The sequence below is a fragment of the Oncorhynchus nerka genome, linkage group LG26 (genome assembly GCF_034236695.1).
Source record: "Oncorhynchus nerka isolate Pitt River linkage group LG26, Oner_Uvic_2.0, whole genome shotgun sequence".
In the NCBI taxonomy this organism is placed as follows: Eukaryota; Metazoa; Chordata; class Actinopteri; order Salmoniformes; family Salmonidae; genus Oncorhynchus; species Oncorhynchus nerka.
The window spans coordinates 51,636,596-51,654,082 of NC_088421.1; the positions used below are offsets into that span (position 1 = coordinate 51,636,596).

The 17,487-nt window shown below is 41.0% G+C and overlaps 2 protein-coding genes across 3 annotated transcripts in view; one reads left to right on the forward strand and one right to left on the reverse strand.

Moving 5' to 3' along the window:
* Positions 1-17,487, reverse strand: part of LOC135564801 (NLR family CARD domain-containing protein 3-like) — a 240,360-nt gene that overhangs the window by 163,949 nt on the left and 58,924 nt on the right. The window lies entirely within an intron of this gene.
* LOC135564804 (NACHT, LRR and PYD domains-containing protein 12-like) lies at positions 430-15,568 on the forward strand. Its single transcript, XM_065010870.1, has 9 exons — positions 430-1,910; positions 2,196-2,369; positions 5,608-5,781; positions 7,789-7,962; positions 9,857-10,030; positions 12,987-13,160; positions 13,876-14,049; positions 14,348-14,394; positions 14,940-15,568. The coding sequence occupies exons 1-9, from the start codon at positions 520-522 to the stop codon at positions 15,470-15,472; spliced, it is 3,015 nt and encodes a 1,004-aa protein (XP_064866942.1). The 5' UTR covers positions 430-519; the 3' UTR covers positions 15,473-15,568.

Genomic DNA, 17,487 nt, shown 5'->3' on the forward strand with positions numbered 1-17,487 from the left:
AGTTTATAGAATACATTATTATAATTTATAACTTTATAACAGTCCTTCAATACTGTAGACATTAAAACAGACGTAATATTAATATCCTCTGTGTTATTTCTATATTCAGATGAGCTCGCTGTGATTTGCCAACGTGAACTCAAATCTAATCTAAAGAAGAAGTTTCAATGTGTATTTGAGGGGATCGCTAAACAAGGAAACCCAACACTTCTCAATAAGATCTACACAGAGCTCTACATCACAGAGGGTGGAACAGGAGAGGTCAATAATGAACATGAGCTGAGACAGATTGAGACAACAACCAGGAAACAAGCAAGACCAGAGACTCCAATCAAATGTAACGACATCTTCAAACCCTTAACTGGACAAGACAAACTTATCAGAACTGTGCTGACAAAGGGAGTCGCTGGCATTGGAAAAACAGTCTCTGTGCAGAAGTTCATTCTGGACTGGGCTGAAGGAAAAGCAAATCAGGATGTCCAATTTGTATTTTCATTCCCTTTTCGGGAGCTGAATTTGATGAAAGGGGACAAACACACTTTCATTGAACTTCTTAATCACTTCTCAATGGAAACCAAACAATCAGGAATCTCCATCTACAACAAGTACAAAGTTCTGTTCATCTTTGATGGTCTGGATGAGTGCCGACTGCCCCTAGACTTCCAGAAGAACAAGATCTGTTGGGACGTCACAGAGTCAACCTCAGTGGATGTTCTGCTGACAAATCTCATCAAGGGAAATCTGCTTCCCTCTGCTCTCCTCTGGATAACTACCCGACCTGCCGCAGCCAATAAGATCCCTTCAACGTGTGTTGACCAGGTGACAGAGGTACGAGGGTTCAATGACCCACAGAAGGAGGAGTACTTCAGGAAGAGATTCAGGGATGAGGACCTGTCCAGCAGAATCATCTCACACATAAAGACATCAAGGAGCCTCCACATCATGTGCCACATTCCAGTCTTCTGTTGGATTTCTGCAATAGTCCTTGAACACATGCTGAAACATAAGAGAGAAGAGATGCCCAAGACTCTGACTGAGATGTACACACACCTTGTGGTGTTTCATACCAAACAGAAGAATGCAAAGTATCTTGTGAAAGAAGAGACAGGTCCACACTGGAATAAAGAGAGCATTCTGTCACTGGGAAAACTGGCTTTTCAACAGCTTGTGAAGGGCAATCTGATTTTCTATGAAGAAGACCTGAAAGAGGCTGGCATTGATGTTAATGAAGCCTCAGTGTACTCAGGATTGTGCACACAGCTCTTTAAAGAGGAATGTGGGCTGTACCAGGACAAGGTGTACTGCTTTGTTCATCTGAGCATTCAGGAGTTTCTGGCTGCTGTATATGTGTTCCTCTCATTCATCAACAACAATGAGAATCTAATGGACAAACCGCAAACAAAGTCCAGTGTCTTTTCTTCACTGTTCAGAGAGAAGCCTAAAGTTACTGAAGTTACTGTCTACAAGAGTGCTGTGGATAAAGCCTTACGAAGTGAGGCAGGAAACCTGGACCTTTTCCTCCGCTTCCTTCTGGGCCTCTCACTGGAGTCCAATCAGAACCACTTACGAGGTCTACTGACAAAGACAAGAAGCAGCTCACAGAGCCATGAAGAAACAGTCAAGTACATCAAGGAGAAGATCAGGGAGAATCCCTCTCCAGAGAGGTGCATCAATCTGTTCCACTGTCTGAATGAACTGAATGACCATTCTCTAGTGGAGGAGATCCAAAGCTTCCTGAGATCAGGAAGTCTCTCAAAACCCAAACTGTCACCTGCACAGTGGTCAGCTCTGGTCTTTGTGTTGCTGACTTCAGAAAAGGATCTGGATGTGTTTGACCTGAAGAAATACTCCAGATCAGAGGAAGGTCTTCTGAGGCTGCTGCCAGTGGTCAAAGCCTCCAGAGCTGTTCTGTGAGTAAATAAAATGACATATAAGAACTAATCATCAGGAAGAAATATTCAGTTTAGAGAAAAATATATAATATAATATGTATATAATATTATATTGTAAAACATATTGAATAAATTCATTGATTTTCACATTAGTATAACATTATGACCATACAATTCTAGGAAACGGAAGATGAATCTATATGTTGTTTGGGAGAATAAACCAAATGCATCTACTATTGTCCTTCTACACTACTGGTGTTAAATTAACAGTGTGTTTGTGAAGTCATGATGATCTCTTTGCAGGCTGTCAGGCTGTGGAGTCACAGAGGAAGGCTGTGCTTCTCTGGTCTCAGCTCTGGAGTCAAACCCCTCACACCTGAGAGAGCTGGATCTGAGTAACAATGACCTGAAGGATTCAGGAGTGAAGCTGCTCTCTGCTGGACTGGGGAATCCCCACTGTAAACTGGAGACTCTGAGGTCAGTATTATCAGATATGAAAGCACTTTATGTATGTAGTTCTCCCATTTGAAAAGTCGTAATTATTCGGTTATTTTCACTTATAGTGTATTAAAGTAGTCATACGTTTAGTATTTGGTCCCATATTCCAAGCCTGCAGTGATAACATCAAGCTTGTGATTCTACTAACTTGTTGAATTAATTTGCAGTTTGTCTTGGTTGTGTTTGGGATGTTTTTCCTAATAGAAACTGAATGGTGAATAATGTCCTGTCATTTTGGAGTCACTTCACTTGTATTGTCAGTAAGAATAGAAGATGTTTCTGAACACTTCTACATTCATGTGGATGCTACCATAATTATGAATTAATCGTGAATGATGATGAATGAGAAAGTTAGAGGTACAAACATCATACCCCCTCTGTTATTGGTAATGGTGAGAGGTTAGTATGTTTTGTTGTAGCCTCTGTTATTGGTAATGGTGAGAGGTTAGCATGTTTTGTTGTAGCCTCTGTTATTGGTAATGGTGAGAGGTTAGCATGTTTTGTTGAAGCCTCTGTTATTGGTAATGGTGAGAGGTTAGCATGTTTTGTTGTAGCCTCTGTTATTGGTAATGGTGAGAGGTTAGCATGCTTTGTTGTAGCCTCTGTTATTGGTAATGGTGAGAGGTTAGCATGTTTTGTTGAAGCCTCTGTTATTGGTAATGGTGAGAGGTTAGCATGTTTTGTTGTAGCCTCTGTTATTGGTAATGGTGAGAGGTTAGCATGTTTTGTTGTAGCCTCTGTTATTGGTAATGGTGAGAGGTTAGCATGTTTTGTTGTAGTCTGTTATTGGTAATGGTGAGCGGTTAGTATGTTTTGTTGTAGCCTCTGTTATTGGTAATGGTGAGAGGTTAGCATGTTTTGTTGTAGCCTCTGTTATTGGTAATGGTGAGAGGTTAGCATGTTTTGTTGTAGCCTCTGTTATTGGTAATGGTGAGAGGTTAGCATGTTTTGTTGTAGCCTCTGTTATTGGTAATGGTGAGAGGTTAGCATGTTTTGTTGTAGTCTGTTATTGGTAATGGTGAGAGGTTAGTATGTTTTGTTGTAGCCTCTGTTATTGGTAATGGTGAGAGGTTAGCATGTTTTGTTGTAGCCTCTGTTATTGGTAATGGTGAGAGGTTAGCATGTTTTGTTGTAGCCTCTGTTATTGGTAATGGTGAGAGGTTAGCATGCTTTGTTGTAGCCTCTGTTATTGGTAATGGTGAGAGGTTAGCATGTTTTGTTGAAGCCTCTGTTATTGGTAATGGTGAGAGGTTAGCATGTTTTGTTGTAGCCTCTGTTATTGGTAATGGTGAGAGGTTAGCATGTTTTGTTGTAGCCTCTGTTATTGGTAATGGTGAGAGGTTAGCATGTTTTGTTGTAGTCTGTTATTGGTAATGGTGAGCGGTTAGTATGTTTTGTTGTAGCCTCTGTTATTGGTAATGGTGAGAGGTTAGCATGTTTTGTTGTAGCCTCTGTTATTGGTAATGGTGAGAGGTTAGCATGTTTTGTTGTAGCCTCTGTTATTGGTAATGGTGAGAGGTTAGCATGCTTTGTTGTAGTCTCTGTTATTGGTAATGGTGAGAGGTTAGCATGCTTTGTTGTAGTCTCTGTTATTGGTAATGGTGAGAGGTTAGCATGCTTTGTTGTAGCCTCTGTTATTGGTAATGGTGAGAGGTTAGCATGCTTTGTTGTAGCCTCTGTTATTGGTAATGGTGAGAGGTTAGTATGTTTTGTTGTAGCCTCTGTTACTGGTAATGGTGAGAGGTTAGCATGCTTTGTTGTAGTCTCTGTTATTGGTAATGGTGAGAGGTTAGCATGCTTTGTTGTAGCCTCTGTTATTGGTAATGGTGAGAGGTTAGCATGCTTTGTTGTAGCCTCTGTTATTGGTAATGGTGAGAGGTTAGTATGCTTTGTTGTAGTCTCTGTTATTGGTAATGGTGAGAGGTTAGTATGCTTTGTTGTAGTCTCTGTTATTGGTAATGGTGAGAGGTTAGTATGCTTTGTTGTAGCCTCTGTAACTTTCTCCCTCATTATTATTCATGATTCTTTCATGATTTTTCTTAATCATGACATCATCAGGATTAATTCATTATTGTTTAGAAACATGTTATCTACTCTCTTAGACAGAAAAGTTACTCCACTCATCATCCACCATTTTATTATTGGGCAAAACACAACCAAAAACACAACCAAAACAAACTGCAAATGCAACCAACGAGTTTACGACAAAAAACTACATTTTTGACTATTTTAATACACTATGAGTGAATTGTTCAGAATACTTAAGACTTCTTCTAATGGGGAGACTGGAAACATAAAGTGTTTTCATTTTTAATAGTGAAACACATATGTATTAAAATACCCTCAAATTAAAGGTGACATAATAAAATGTCACCTCACATGAAACATTTGACCTCAAATCCAAAATGTTGGAGTATAGAGACACGTTTAAAATGTTAGCTTCACTGTCTAAATAGATATGATGTGGACTGTATACTCAATACAATCTAAATCTGATACCTCACTGTCTAAATAGATATGGTGTGGACTGTATACTCAATACAATCTAAATCTGATACCTCACTGTCTAAATAGATATGGTGTGGACTGTATACTCAATACAATCTAAATCTGATACCTCACTGTCTAAATAGATATGGTGTGGACTGTATACTCAATACAATCTAAATCTGATACCTCACTGTCTAAATAGATATGGTGTGGACTGTATACTCAATACAATCTACATCTGATACCTCACTGTCTAAATAGATATGGTGTGGACTGTATACTCAATACAATCTAAATCTCATACCTCACTGTCTGTCTTTTGACTGATACTGATTTTTAAACTGGTCTGGTCAGTCTACTATAATATTTGTTAATATGCATCTTTCTATCTACAAGCAATACTTGGAAAATGTGTCATTTATAATAATGATACATTCATAAATGAATAGATATGGCAGGTTTCAGGACACTGATATATCTGAACATTAAAAAAATATATACTGTTCCATTCTTCACCTCCAAAGAATAGCAGTGTGATTTTAATATGATTTGACTCTTTGCAGGCTGTCAGGCTGTGGAGTCACAGAGGAAAGCTGTGCTTCTCTGGTCTCAGCTCTGAGGTCAAACCCAACACATTATTTGTGGACTGGTTACAGTGTAAGCAGGGAAAGCTGAGTGTAACATTTTAATACAACCTGTCTGTCATTGTATTTCTTCTGTGTTTCAGACTCACTGGCTGTAAAATCAGAAACACATCCTGTAAAGTGTTGGCCTCAGTTCTCAGTTCAAACCCCTCACACCTGAGAGAGCTGGATCTGAGTAACAATGACCTGAAGGATTCAGGAGTGAAGCTGCTCTCTGCTGGACTGGGGAATCCCCACTGTAAACTGGAGACTCTGAGGTCAGTATTCCTGTAGTTGGTCAACAAGTGATAACTGTTCACCAGATCCACATGTGTTTACCAGACACACATAGTCCACACCATATGTGCATACCTGTGTTACTGTTTAAATATGAATAGTGAATAATGACGAATAAAAAAGTTATAGAGACACAAAGATCAGAATAAATGCTAAACTCCTCTGTTATTGGTAATGTTGAGAGGTTATAATGTTTTGTTGTAGCCTCTGTTATTGGTAATGGTGAGAGGTTAGCATGTTTTGTTGTAGCCTCTGTTATTGGTAATGGTGAGAGGTTAGCATGTTTTGTTGTAGCCTCTGTTATTGGTAATGGTGAGAGGTTAGCATGTTTTGTTGTAGCCTCTTTAACTTACACACTCATTATTATTCATGATTCAGTCATGATTTGTATTAGTCATGGCATCATCAGGATTAGTTTAGTAGTGCTTAGAAACATGTTATCTACTCAGACAGAAAATTACTCCAGTCATCAATCACAATTGTTTTAATGAACAAAAATAACCCAAAACAACCAAAACAAACTGTAGATGTAACAAACGAGTTTGTCAGGACTTCCGCCGAGGTCGGTCCCTCTCCTTGTTCGGGCGGCGTTCGGTGGTCGACGTCACCGGCCTTCTAGCCATCGCAGATCCCACTTTCATTTTCCATTTGTTTTGTCTTTGTTTTACACAGCTGGTTTCATTTCTCCAATTACATGTTCATTATTTAACCGTCTTTTCCCCTTTGTGATAGTTTTCTGTTCGGTCTGTTATTGTGGGCTCGGTATTACGACATGTTATTGGAATATTTGAGTAAAGTTACTTGTGTTACTCATCTCTGCTGTCCTGCACCTGACTCCTCTGCACCAGCTTCACCCAGACCATTACAGGGACACATCTCTGCTGTCCTGCGCCTGACTCCTCTGCACCAGCCTCACCCAGACCATTACAGAGACACATCTCTGCTGTCCTGACTCCTCTGCACCAGCTTCACACAGACCATTACAGAGTTTCAGTCACAAGCTCGATGAAGTCATTGCGTTCAAGGAATATCGGACCAAATACTCAACTTTTGACTATTTTAATACACTGAAAGTTAATTGGTCAGAATACTTATGACTTCTTCAAATGGGGAGACTGGAAACATAAAGTGTTTTCATTTCTAAATGGTGAAACAGATATGTATTAAAATATCCTCAAATAAAAGGTGACATTATATACTGTCACCTCATATGAAACATTTGATCTGAAATCCAAAATGTTGGAGAATAGAGCCACATTTGAAATGTTAGCTTCACTGTCAAAATAGATATGGTGTGGACTGTATACTCAATACAATCTAAATCTGATACCTCACTGTCTAAATAGATATGGTGTGGACTGTATACTCAATACAATCTAAATCTGATACCTCACTGTCTAAATAGATATGGTGTGGACTGTATACTCAATACAATCTAAATCTGATACCTCACTGTCTAAATAGATATGGTGTGGACTGTATACTCAATACAATCTACATCTGATACCTCACTGTCTAAATAGATATGGTGTGGACTGAATACTCAATACAATCTAAATCTGATACCTCACTGTCTGTCTTTTGACTGATACTGATTTTTAAACTGGTCTGGTCAGTCTACTCACATATTTGTTAATATGCATCTTTCTATCTACAAGCAATACTTGGAAAATGTGTCATTTATAATAATGATACATTCATAAATGAATAGATATGGCAGGTTTCAGGACACTAATATATCTGAACATTAAAAAAATATATACTGTCCCTATTTTCACCTTCAAAGAATAGCAGTGTGGTTTTAATATGATTTGACTCTTTGCAGGCTGTCAGGCTGTGGAGTCACAGAGGAAGGCTGTGCTTCTCTGGTCTCAGCTCTGGAGTCAAACCCAACACATTATTTGTGCACATGTTACAGTGTAACCAGGGAAAGCTAAGTGTAACATTTTAATACAACCTGTCTGTCATTGTATTTCTCTGTGTTTCAGACTCGCTGGCTGTAAACTCAGGAACACATCCTGTAAAGTGTTGGCCTCAGTTCTCAGTTCAAACCCCTCACACCTGAGAGAGCTGGATCTGAGTAACAATGACCTGAAGGATTCAGGAGTGAAGCTGCTCTCTGCTGGACTGGGGAATCCCCACTGTAAACTGGAGACTCTGAGGTCAGTATTCCTGTTGTTGGTCAACAAGTGATAACTGTTCACCAGATCCACATGTGTTTACCAGACACACATAGTCCACACCATATGTGCATACCTGTGTTACTGTTTAAATATGAATAGTGAATAATGACGAATAAAAAAGTTATAGAGACACAAAGATCAGAATAAATGCTAAACTCCTCTGTTATTGGTAATGTTGAGAGGTTATAATGTTTTGTTGTAGCCTCTGTTATTGGTAATGGTGAGAGGTTAGCATGTTTTGTTGTAGCCTCTGTTATTGGTAATGGTGAGAGGTTAGCATGTTTTGTTGTAGCCTCTGTTATTGGTAATGGTGAGAGGTTAGCATGTTTTGTTGTAGCCTCTTTAACTTACACACTCATTATTATTCATGATTCAGTCATGATTTGTATTAGTCATGGCATCATCAGGATTAGTTTAGTAGTGCTTAGAAACATGTTATCTACTCAGACAGAAAATTACTCCAGTCATCAATCACAATTGTTTTAATGAACAAAAATAACCCAAAACAACCAAAACAAACTGTAGATGTAACAAACGAGTTTGTCAGGACTTCCGCCGAGGTCGGTCCCTCTCCTTGTTCGGGGCGGCGTTCGGTGGTCGACGTCACCGGCCTTCTAGCCATCGCAGATCCCACTTTCATTTTCCATTTGTTTTGTCTTTGTTTTACACAGCTGGTTTCATTTCTCCAATTACATGTTCATTATTTAACCGTCTTTTCCCCTTTGTGATAGTTTTCTGTTCGGTCTGTTATTGTGGGCTCGGTATTACGACATGTTATTGGAATATTTGAGTAAAGTTACTTGTGTTACTCATCTCTGCTGTCCTGCACCTGACTCCTCTGCACCAGCTTCACCCAGACCATTACAGGGACACATCTCTGCTGTCCTGCGCCTGACTCCTCTGCACCAGCTTCACACAGACCATTACAGAGTTTCAGTCACAAGCTCGATGAAGTCATTGCGTTCAAGGAATATCGGACCAAATACTCAACTTTTGACTATTTTAATACACTGAAAGTTAATTGGTCAGAATACTTATGACTTCTTCAAATGGGGAGACTGGAAACATAAAGTGTTTTCATTTCTAAATGGTGAAACAGATATGTATTAAAATATCCTCAAATAAAAGGTTACATTATAAACTGTCACCTCATATGAAACATTTGACCTCAAATCCAAAATGTTGGAGAATAGAGCCACATTTGAAATGTTAGCTTCACTGTCTAAATAGATATGGTGTGGACTGTATACTCAATACAATCTAAATCTGATTCCTCACTGTCTAAATAGATATGGCGTGGACTGTATACTCAATACAATCTAAATCTGATACCTCACTGTCTAAATAGATATGGTGTGGACTGTATACTCAATACAATCTAAATCTGATTCCTCACTGTCTAAATAGATATGGCGTGGACTGTATACTCAATACAATCTAAATCTGATACCTCACTGTCTGTCTTTTGACTGATACTGCTTTTTAAACTGGTCTGGTCAGTCTACTATAATATTTGTTAATATGCATCTTTCTATCTACAAGCAATACTTGGAAAATGTGTCATTTATAATAATGATACATTCATAAATGAATAGATATGGCAGGTTTCAGGACACTAATATATCTGAACATTAAAAAAAATATATACTGTCCCTATTTTCACCTTCAAAGAATAGCAGTGTGGTTTTAATATGATTTGACTCTTTGCAGGCTGTCAGGCTGTCTAGTCACAGAGGAAGGCTGTGCTTCTCTGGTCTCAGCTCTGGAGTCAAACCCAACACATTATTTGTGCACATGTTACAGTGTAACCAGGGAAAGCTAAGTGTAACATTTTAATACAACCTGTCTGTCATTGTATTTCTCTGTGTTTCAGACTCGCTGGCTGTAAACTCAGGAACACATCCTGTAAAGTGTTGGCCTCAGTTCTCAGTTCAAACCCCTCACACCTGAGAGAGCTGGATCTGAGTAACAATGACCTGAAGCATTCAGGAGTGAAGCTGCTCTCTGCTGGACTGGGGAATCCCCACTGTAAACTGGAGACTCTGAGGTCAGTATTCCTGTAGTTGGTCAACAAGTGATAACTGTTCACCAGATCCACATGTGTTTACCAGACACACATAGTCCACACCATATGTGTTTGGACAGTGAAGCTTACAGTTTTAAATGTGGTGCTTTGCTCCAGCATTTTGAATTTGAGATATAATGTTTCATATTAGGAGACAGTACAGAATGTCACCTTTTATTTGAGGGAATTCATACATATATTTTACCGTTTAGGTATGAATAGTGAAAAATGATGATTTTTATTTTTTATTTTTTTTATTTCACCTTTATTTAACCAGCTAGTTGAGAACAAGTTCTCATTTGCAACTGCGACCTGGCAAAGATATAGCATAGCAGTGTGAACAGACAACACAGAGTTACACATGGAGTAAACAATTAACAAGTCAATAACACAGTAGAGGAGTCTATATACATTGTGTGCAAAAGGCATGAGGAGGTAGGCGAATAATTACAATTTTGCAGATTAACACTGGAGTGATAAATGATCAGATGATCATGGTCAGGTAGAGATATTGGTGTGCAAAAAGAGCAGAAAAGTAAATAAATAAAAACTGTGGGGATGAGGTAGGTGAAAATGGGTGGGCTATTTACCAATAGACTATGTACAGCTGCAGCGATCGGTTAGCTGCTCAGATAGCAGATGTTTGAAGTTGGTGAGGGAGATAAAAGTCTCCAACTTCAGCGATTTTTGCAATTCGTTCCAGTCACAGGCAGCAGAGAACTGGAACGAAAGGCGGCCAAATGAGGTGTTGGCTTTAGGGATGATCAGTGAGATACACCTGCTGGAGCGTGTGCTACGGGTGGGTGTTGCCATCAAGACCAGTGAACTGAGATAAGGCGGAGCTTTACTTAGCATGGACTTGTAGATTAACTGGAGCCAATGGGTCTGGCGACGAATATGTAGCGAGGGCCAGCCGACTAGAGCATACAGGTCGCAGTGGTGGGTGGTATAAGGTGCTTTAGTAAACGGATGGCACTGTGATAAACTGCATCCAGTTTGCTGAGTAGAGTATTGGAAGCTATTTTGTAGATGACATCGTCGAAGTCGAGGATCGGTAGGATAGTCAGTTTTACTGAAGGAGGCTTTGTTGCGGAATAGAAAGTCGATTCTAGATTTGATTTTAGATTGGAGATGTTTGATATGAGTCTGGAAGGAGAGTTTACAGTCTAGCCAGACACCTAGGTACTTATAGATGTCTACATATTCTAGGTCGGAAACATCCAGGGTGGTGATGCTAGTCGGGCGTGCGGGTGCAGGCAGCGAACGGTTGAAAAGCATGCATTTGGTTTTACTAGCGTTTAAGAGCAGTTGGAGGCCACGGAAGGAGTGTTGTATGGCATTGAAGCTCGTTTGGAGGTTAGATAGCACAGTGTCCAAGGACGGGCCAGAAGTATACAGAATGGTGTCGTCTGCGTAGAGGTGGATCGGGGAATCGCCCGCAGCAAGAGCAACATCATTGATATATACAGAGAAAAGAGTCGGCCCGAGAATTGAACCCTGTGGCACCCCCATAGAGACTGCCAGAGGACCGGACAGCAGGACCGGACAGCACACTGAACTCTGTCTGCAAAGTAGTTGGTGAACCAGGCAAGGCAGTCATCAGAAAAACCGAGGCTACTGAGTCTGCCGATAAGAATATGGTGATTGACAGAGTCGAAAGCCTTGGCAAGGTCGATGAAGACAGCTGCACAGTACTGTCTTTTATAGATGGCAGTTATGATATCATTTGTGACCTTGAGCATGTCTGAAGTGCACCCGTGACCGACTCGGAAACCAGATTGACTTCGAAGACCTTAGATAGGCAGGGCAGGATGGATATAGGTCTGTAACAGTTTGGGTCCAGGGTTTCTCCCCCTTTGAAGAGGGGGATGACCGCGGCAGCTTTCCAATCCTTGGGGATCTCAGACGATATGAAAGAGAGGTTGAACAGGCTGGTAATAGGGGTTGCGACAATGGCGGCGGATAGTTTCAGAAATAGAGGGTCCAAAGTTATAGAGGCACAAATCAGTATAATATAGTATAAATGCTGATCTCCCCTTTTATTGGTAATGGTGAGAGTTTAGCATGTTTTGTTGTAGACTCTGTTATTGGTAATGGTGAGAGGTTAGCATGTTTTGTTGTAGCCTCTGTTATTGGTAATGGTGAGAGGTTAGCATGTTTTGTTGTAGTCTCTGTTATTGGTAATGGTGAGAGGTTAGCATGTTTTGTTGTAGTCTCTGTTATTGGTAATGGTGAGAGGTTAGCATGTTTTGTTGTAGTCTCTGTTATTGGTAATGGTGAGAGGTTAGCATGTTTTGTTGTATCCTCTGTTATTGGTAATGGTGAGAGGTTAGCATGTTTTGTTGTAGCCTCTGTTATTGGTAATGGTGAGAGGTTAGCATGTTTTGTTGTAGCCTCTGTTATTGGTAATGGTGAGAGGTTAGCATGTTTTGTTGTAGCCTCTGTTATTGGTAATGGTGAGAGGTTAGCATGTTTTGTTGTAGCCTCTGTTATTGGTAATGGTGAGAGGTTAGCTTGTTCTGTTGTAGTCTCTGTTATTGGTAATGGTGAGAGGTTAGCATGTTTTGTTGTAGCCTCTGTAACTTTCTCACTCTCTCATTATTATTCATGATCTTTCATGATTTTTCTTTCTCAGTCTCAGGCTTGATGTAGTCATTGTGTTCAAGGAATTTGGGAGCAAATATACTTTTGACTAATTATAAAAGTGAATTGTTATGACTTCTTTAAATACTTCAAATGGTGGGACTAGATTCATAAAGTTTCATTTCTAAAGGTTGAAACAGATATGTATTAATATATTCTAAAATGAATTGTTATTCATGATTCATTCATGATGACAGAATGTCACCTTTTATTTGAAAGGACACATCTAAACATTTCTGCCACTATTTTCACCTCCATTTCACCTCCATCATAATATGATTGGACTCTTTGTCAGCCTGTCAGACTGTCTAGTCACAGAGGAAGGCTGTGCTTCTCTGGTCTCAGCTCTGGAGTCAAACCCCTCACACCTGAGAGAGCTGGATCTGAGTAACAACGACCTGAAGGATTCAGGAGTGAAGCTGCTCTCTGCTGGACTGGGGAATCCCCACTGTAAACTGGAGACTCTGAGGTCAGTATTATCAGATATGAAAGCACTTTATGTATGTAGTTCTCCCATTTGAAAAGTCGTAATTATTCGGTTATATTCACTTATAGTGTATTAAAGTAGTCATAAGTTTAGTATTTGGTCCCATATTCCAAGCCTGCAGTGATTACATCAAGCTTGTGATTCTACTAACGTGTTGAATTAATTTGCAGTTTGTCTTGGTTGTGTTTTGGATGTTTTTCCTAATAGAAACTGAATGGTGAATAATGTCCTGTCATTTTGGAGTCACTTCACTTGTATTGTCAGTAAGAATAGAAGATGTTTCTGAACACTTCTACATTCATGTGGATGCTACTATGATTATGAATAATCATGAATGAATCGTGAATGATGATGAATGAGAAAGTTAGTTAGTTTACTCAATACAATCTAAATCTGATACTTCACTGTCTAAATAGATATGGTGTGGACTGTATACTCAATACAATCTAAATCTGATACCTCACTGTCTGTCTTTTGACTGATTCTGCTTTTTAAACTGGTCTGGTCAGTCTACTATAATATTTGTACTATACATGTTTCTATCCTCAGGTGATGATTTGATCATTTGTCATTTTTAATGATGATACATAATTTACGAATAGATATGGAAGGTTCCATATGTTGAAAACATTTACTGCCACTATTTTCACCACCAAAGAATAGCAGTGTGATTTTAATATGATTTGACTCTTTGCAGGCTGTCAGGCTGTCTAGTCACAGAGGAAGGCTGTGCTTCTCTGGTCTCAGCTCTGAGGTCAAACCCCTCACACCTGAGAGAGCTGGACCTGAGCTACAATCACCCAGGAGACTCAGGAGTCAGACTGCTCTCTGCTGGACTGGAGGATCCACACTGCAGACTGGAGAAACTCAAGTATGTAGAGGGTTTATGTCAATGTTCATATCTGACATGTTTGACTTATCAGGCTGGTTAAGACAAACATTCTGACCAACACTTGACAAAGTTAGATACTGACACACTGGACTCACACACAAAGGAAACACAAACTAGACACACACACAATGAACACACACATACTCACAGGACATTCTTACCAATGATTGACCCTGTGTGTGTGTCCAGTGTGCATGTGTGTGTGTCCAGTGTGTGGGTGTGTATATGTTCAGGTGTGTCCCTCAATGACTGTCTGTTCTTCTGCTTACCGCTACAGTGTGGAACATGGTGGAGAGAACAGAATGAAACCTGGGCCTAGAAAATGTGAGTATTGACTGCTGTGAAGAATATGACTAAGAATAAGTCTTAATTCAAGTTAAGTCAAAGTCAAAGACCACCATCATTACTGACTTGGTCATATTAAATATCAGCTGTAGTTCTACAGAAGCAGAAATCAGGGACACCAACGTTTACAAAGAGTTGATATGACAGTGTGTGTGTGTGTGTGTTTGCGTTCGTATTACTAAATGTGTGTTTATGTTCATGTATACAGGTGTGTGTGTGGATGTGTGTGTGTGTTACGTTAGAAGTGTGTGTGTGTGTGTTCATGATGCATACAGGTGAGTGTGTGTGTGTGTGGTATCTTAGTGTTACATAAGAAATGTGTGTGTGTGTGTAATTAATGGGAATAAGTGTGTTTTATATTACCATACAGTATAACATATGATCATTCAACAAGTCTCAAGTTACCTTAACTTCTCCTTTTGATACCTAGAAACATCTACATTAAATTAATTAGTGAAAAGTGAGTTAACATTCTAATGTGAATGATGATGATTTCTAATATTGTGTCTGGTTTCATCCATCAGATGTCTGTGATCTCACACTGGACCTAAACACAGTAAACAGACTCCTCTCTCTGTCTGAGGAGAACAGAAAGGTGACACGTAGGAGAGAGGAGCAGCCGTATCCTGATCACCCAGAGAGATTTGAGGGCTGTGGACAGGTGTTGTGTAGAGAGGGTCTGACTGGGCGCTGTTACTGGGAGGTAGAGTGGAGTGGGAGAAGGGGGGCTGATATTGGAGTGACATATAAAGGAATCAGCAGGAGAGGAAGGGTTAATGACTGTTGTCTTGGACACAATGACAAGTCCTGGAGTCTGTTCTGCTCTGACAACAGTTACATTGCCAGGCACAATAATAATCCCACTACCATAGTCGTCCCCTCCTCCAGCTCCCACAGAGTAGGAGTGTATCTGGACTGGTCAGCCGGCACTCTGTCCTTCTATAGAGCCTCCTCTGACACATTGACCCACCTGATCACATTCACCTCCATATTCACTGAGCCCCTCTATCCAGGGATTGGGGTTTGGTATGATGGTGACTCAGTGTCCCTGAAATAAGTGAACACACACACTGGACAGAGACACACACACTGGACAGAGACACACACACTGGACAGAGACACACACACTGGACAGAGACACACACACTGGACAAAAACACACACACACACACTGGACAGAGACACACACACTGGACAAAGACACACACACTGGACAGAGACACACACACTGGACAGAGACCCACACACTGGACCGAGACACACACACTGGACAGAGACACACACACTGGACAAAAACACACACACACACACTGGACAGAGACACACACACTGGACAGAGACACACACACTGGACAGAGACACACACACTGGACAAAGACACACACACTGGACAAAAACACACACACACACACTGGACAAAGACACACACACTGGACAAAACACACACACACACTGGACAAAGACACACACACACTGGACAGAGACACACACACTGGACAAAGACACACACACTGGACAGAGACACACACACTGGACAAAGACACACACACTGGACAAAAACACACACACACACTGGACAGAGACACACACACTGGACAAAAACACACACACACACTGGACAGAGACACACACACTGGACAAAGACACACACACTGGACAAAAACACACACACACACACTGGACAGAGACACACACACTGGACAGAGACACACACACTGGACAGAGACACACACTGGACAGAGACACACACACTGGACAAAAACACACACACACACTGGACAGAGACACACACACTGGACAAAGACACACACACTGGACAAAAACACACACACACACACTGGACAAAGACACACACACTGGACAGAGACACACACACTGGACAAAAACACACACACACACTGGACAGAGACACACACACTGGACAAAGACACACACACTGGACAAAAACACACACACACACACTGGACAAAAACACACACACACACTGGACAGAGACACACACACTGGACAAAGACACACACACTGGACAAAAACACACACACACACACTGGACAGAGACACACACACTGGACAGAGACACACACACTGGACAGAGACACACACACTGGACAGAGACACACACACTGGACAAAGACACACACACTGGACAAAAACACACACACACACTGGACAAAGACACACACACTGGACAGAGACACACACACTGGACAAAAACACACACACACACACTGGACAGAGACACACACACTGGACAAAGACACACACACTGGACAAAAACACACACACACACACTGGACAGAGACACACACACTGGACAGAGACACACACACACACTGGACAAAGACACACACACTGGACAGAGACACACACACTGGACAAAAAACACACACACACACACTGGACAGAGACACACACACTGGACAAAGACACACACACACACACTGGACAAAGACACACACACACACACACACTGGACAAAAACACACTCACACTGCTGGACACACACACTCACACTGGACACACACACACACACACACTGGACAAAAACACACACACACTGGACAAACACACACTCACACTGCTGGACACACACACTCACACTGGACACACACACACACTGGACACACACACACACACAGTGGTCACACACACACACACAGGACACACACACACTCTGGACACACACACACTCTGGACACACACACACACTGGACACACACACACACACACACTGGACACACACACACACTGGACACACACACACACTGGACACACACTGGACACACACACACACACACTGGACAAATACACACACACACACACATACAGTGGACACGCACACACACACTCTGGACACACACACACACTGGACACACACAGACAGGACACACACACACAGACAGGACACACACACACAGACAGGACACACACACACACTGGACACACACACTCTGGACACACACACTCTGGACACACACACACTCTGGACACACACACACTCTGGACACACACACATACTCTGGACACACACACACACACACACTGGACACACACATACTCTGGACAAACACA

Excerpts from the sequence above, each read along its gene's own strand:
- LOC135564804 (XM_065010870.1), top strand. The coding sequence starts at position 520 with ATGAAAGGGGACAAACACACTTTCATTGAACTTCTTAATCACTTCTCA. Across the intron at positions 1,911-2,195 it reads AAAGCCTCCAGAGCTGTTCT|GCTGTCAGGCTGTGGAGTCA; the intron begins GTGAGTAAATAA and ends ATCTCTTTGCAG. Across the intron at positions 10,031-12,986 it reads TGTAAACTGGAGACTCTGAG|CCTGTCAGACTGTCTAGTCA; the intron begins GTCAGTATTCCT and ends ACTCTTTGTCAG.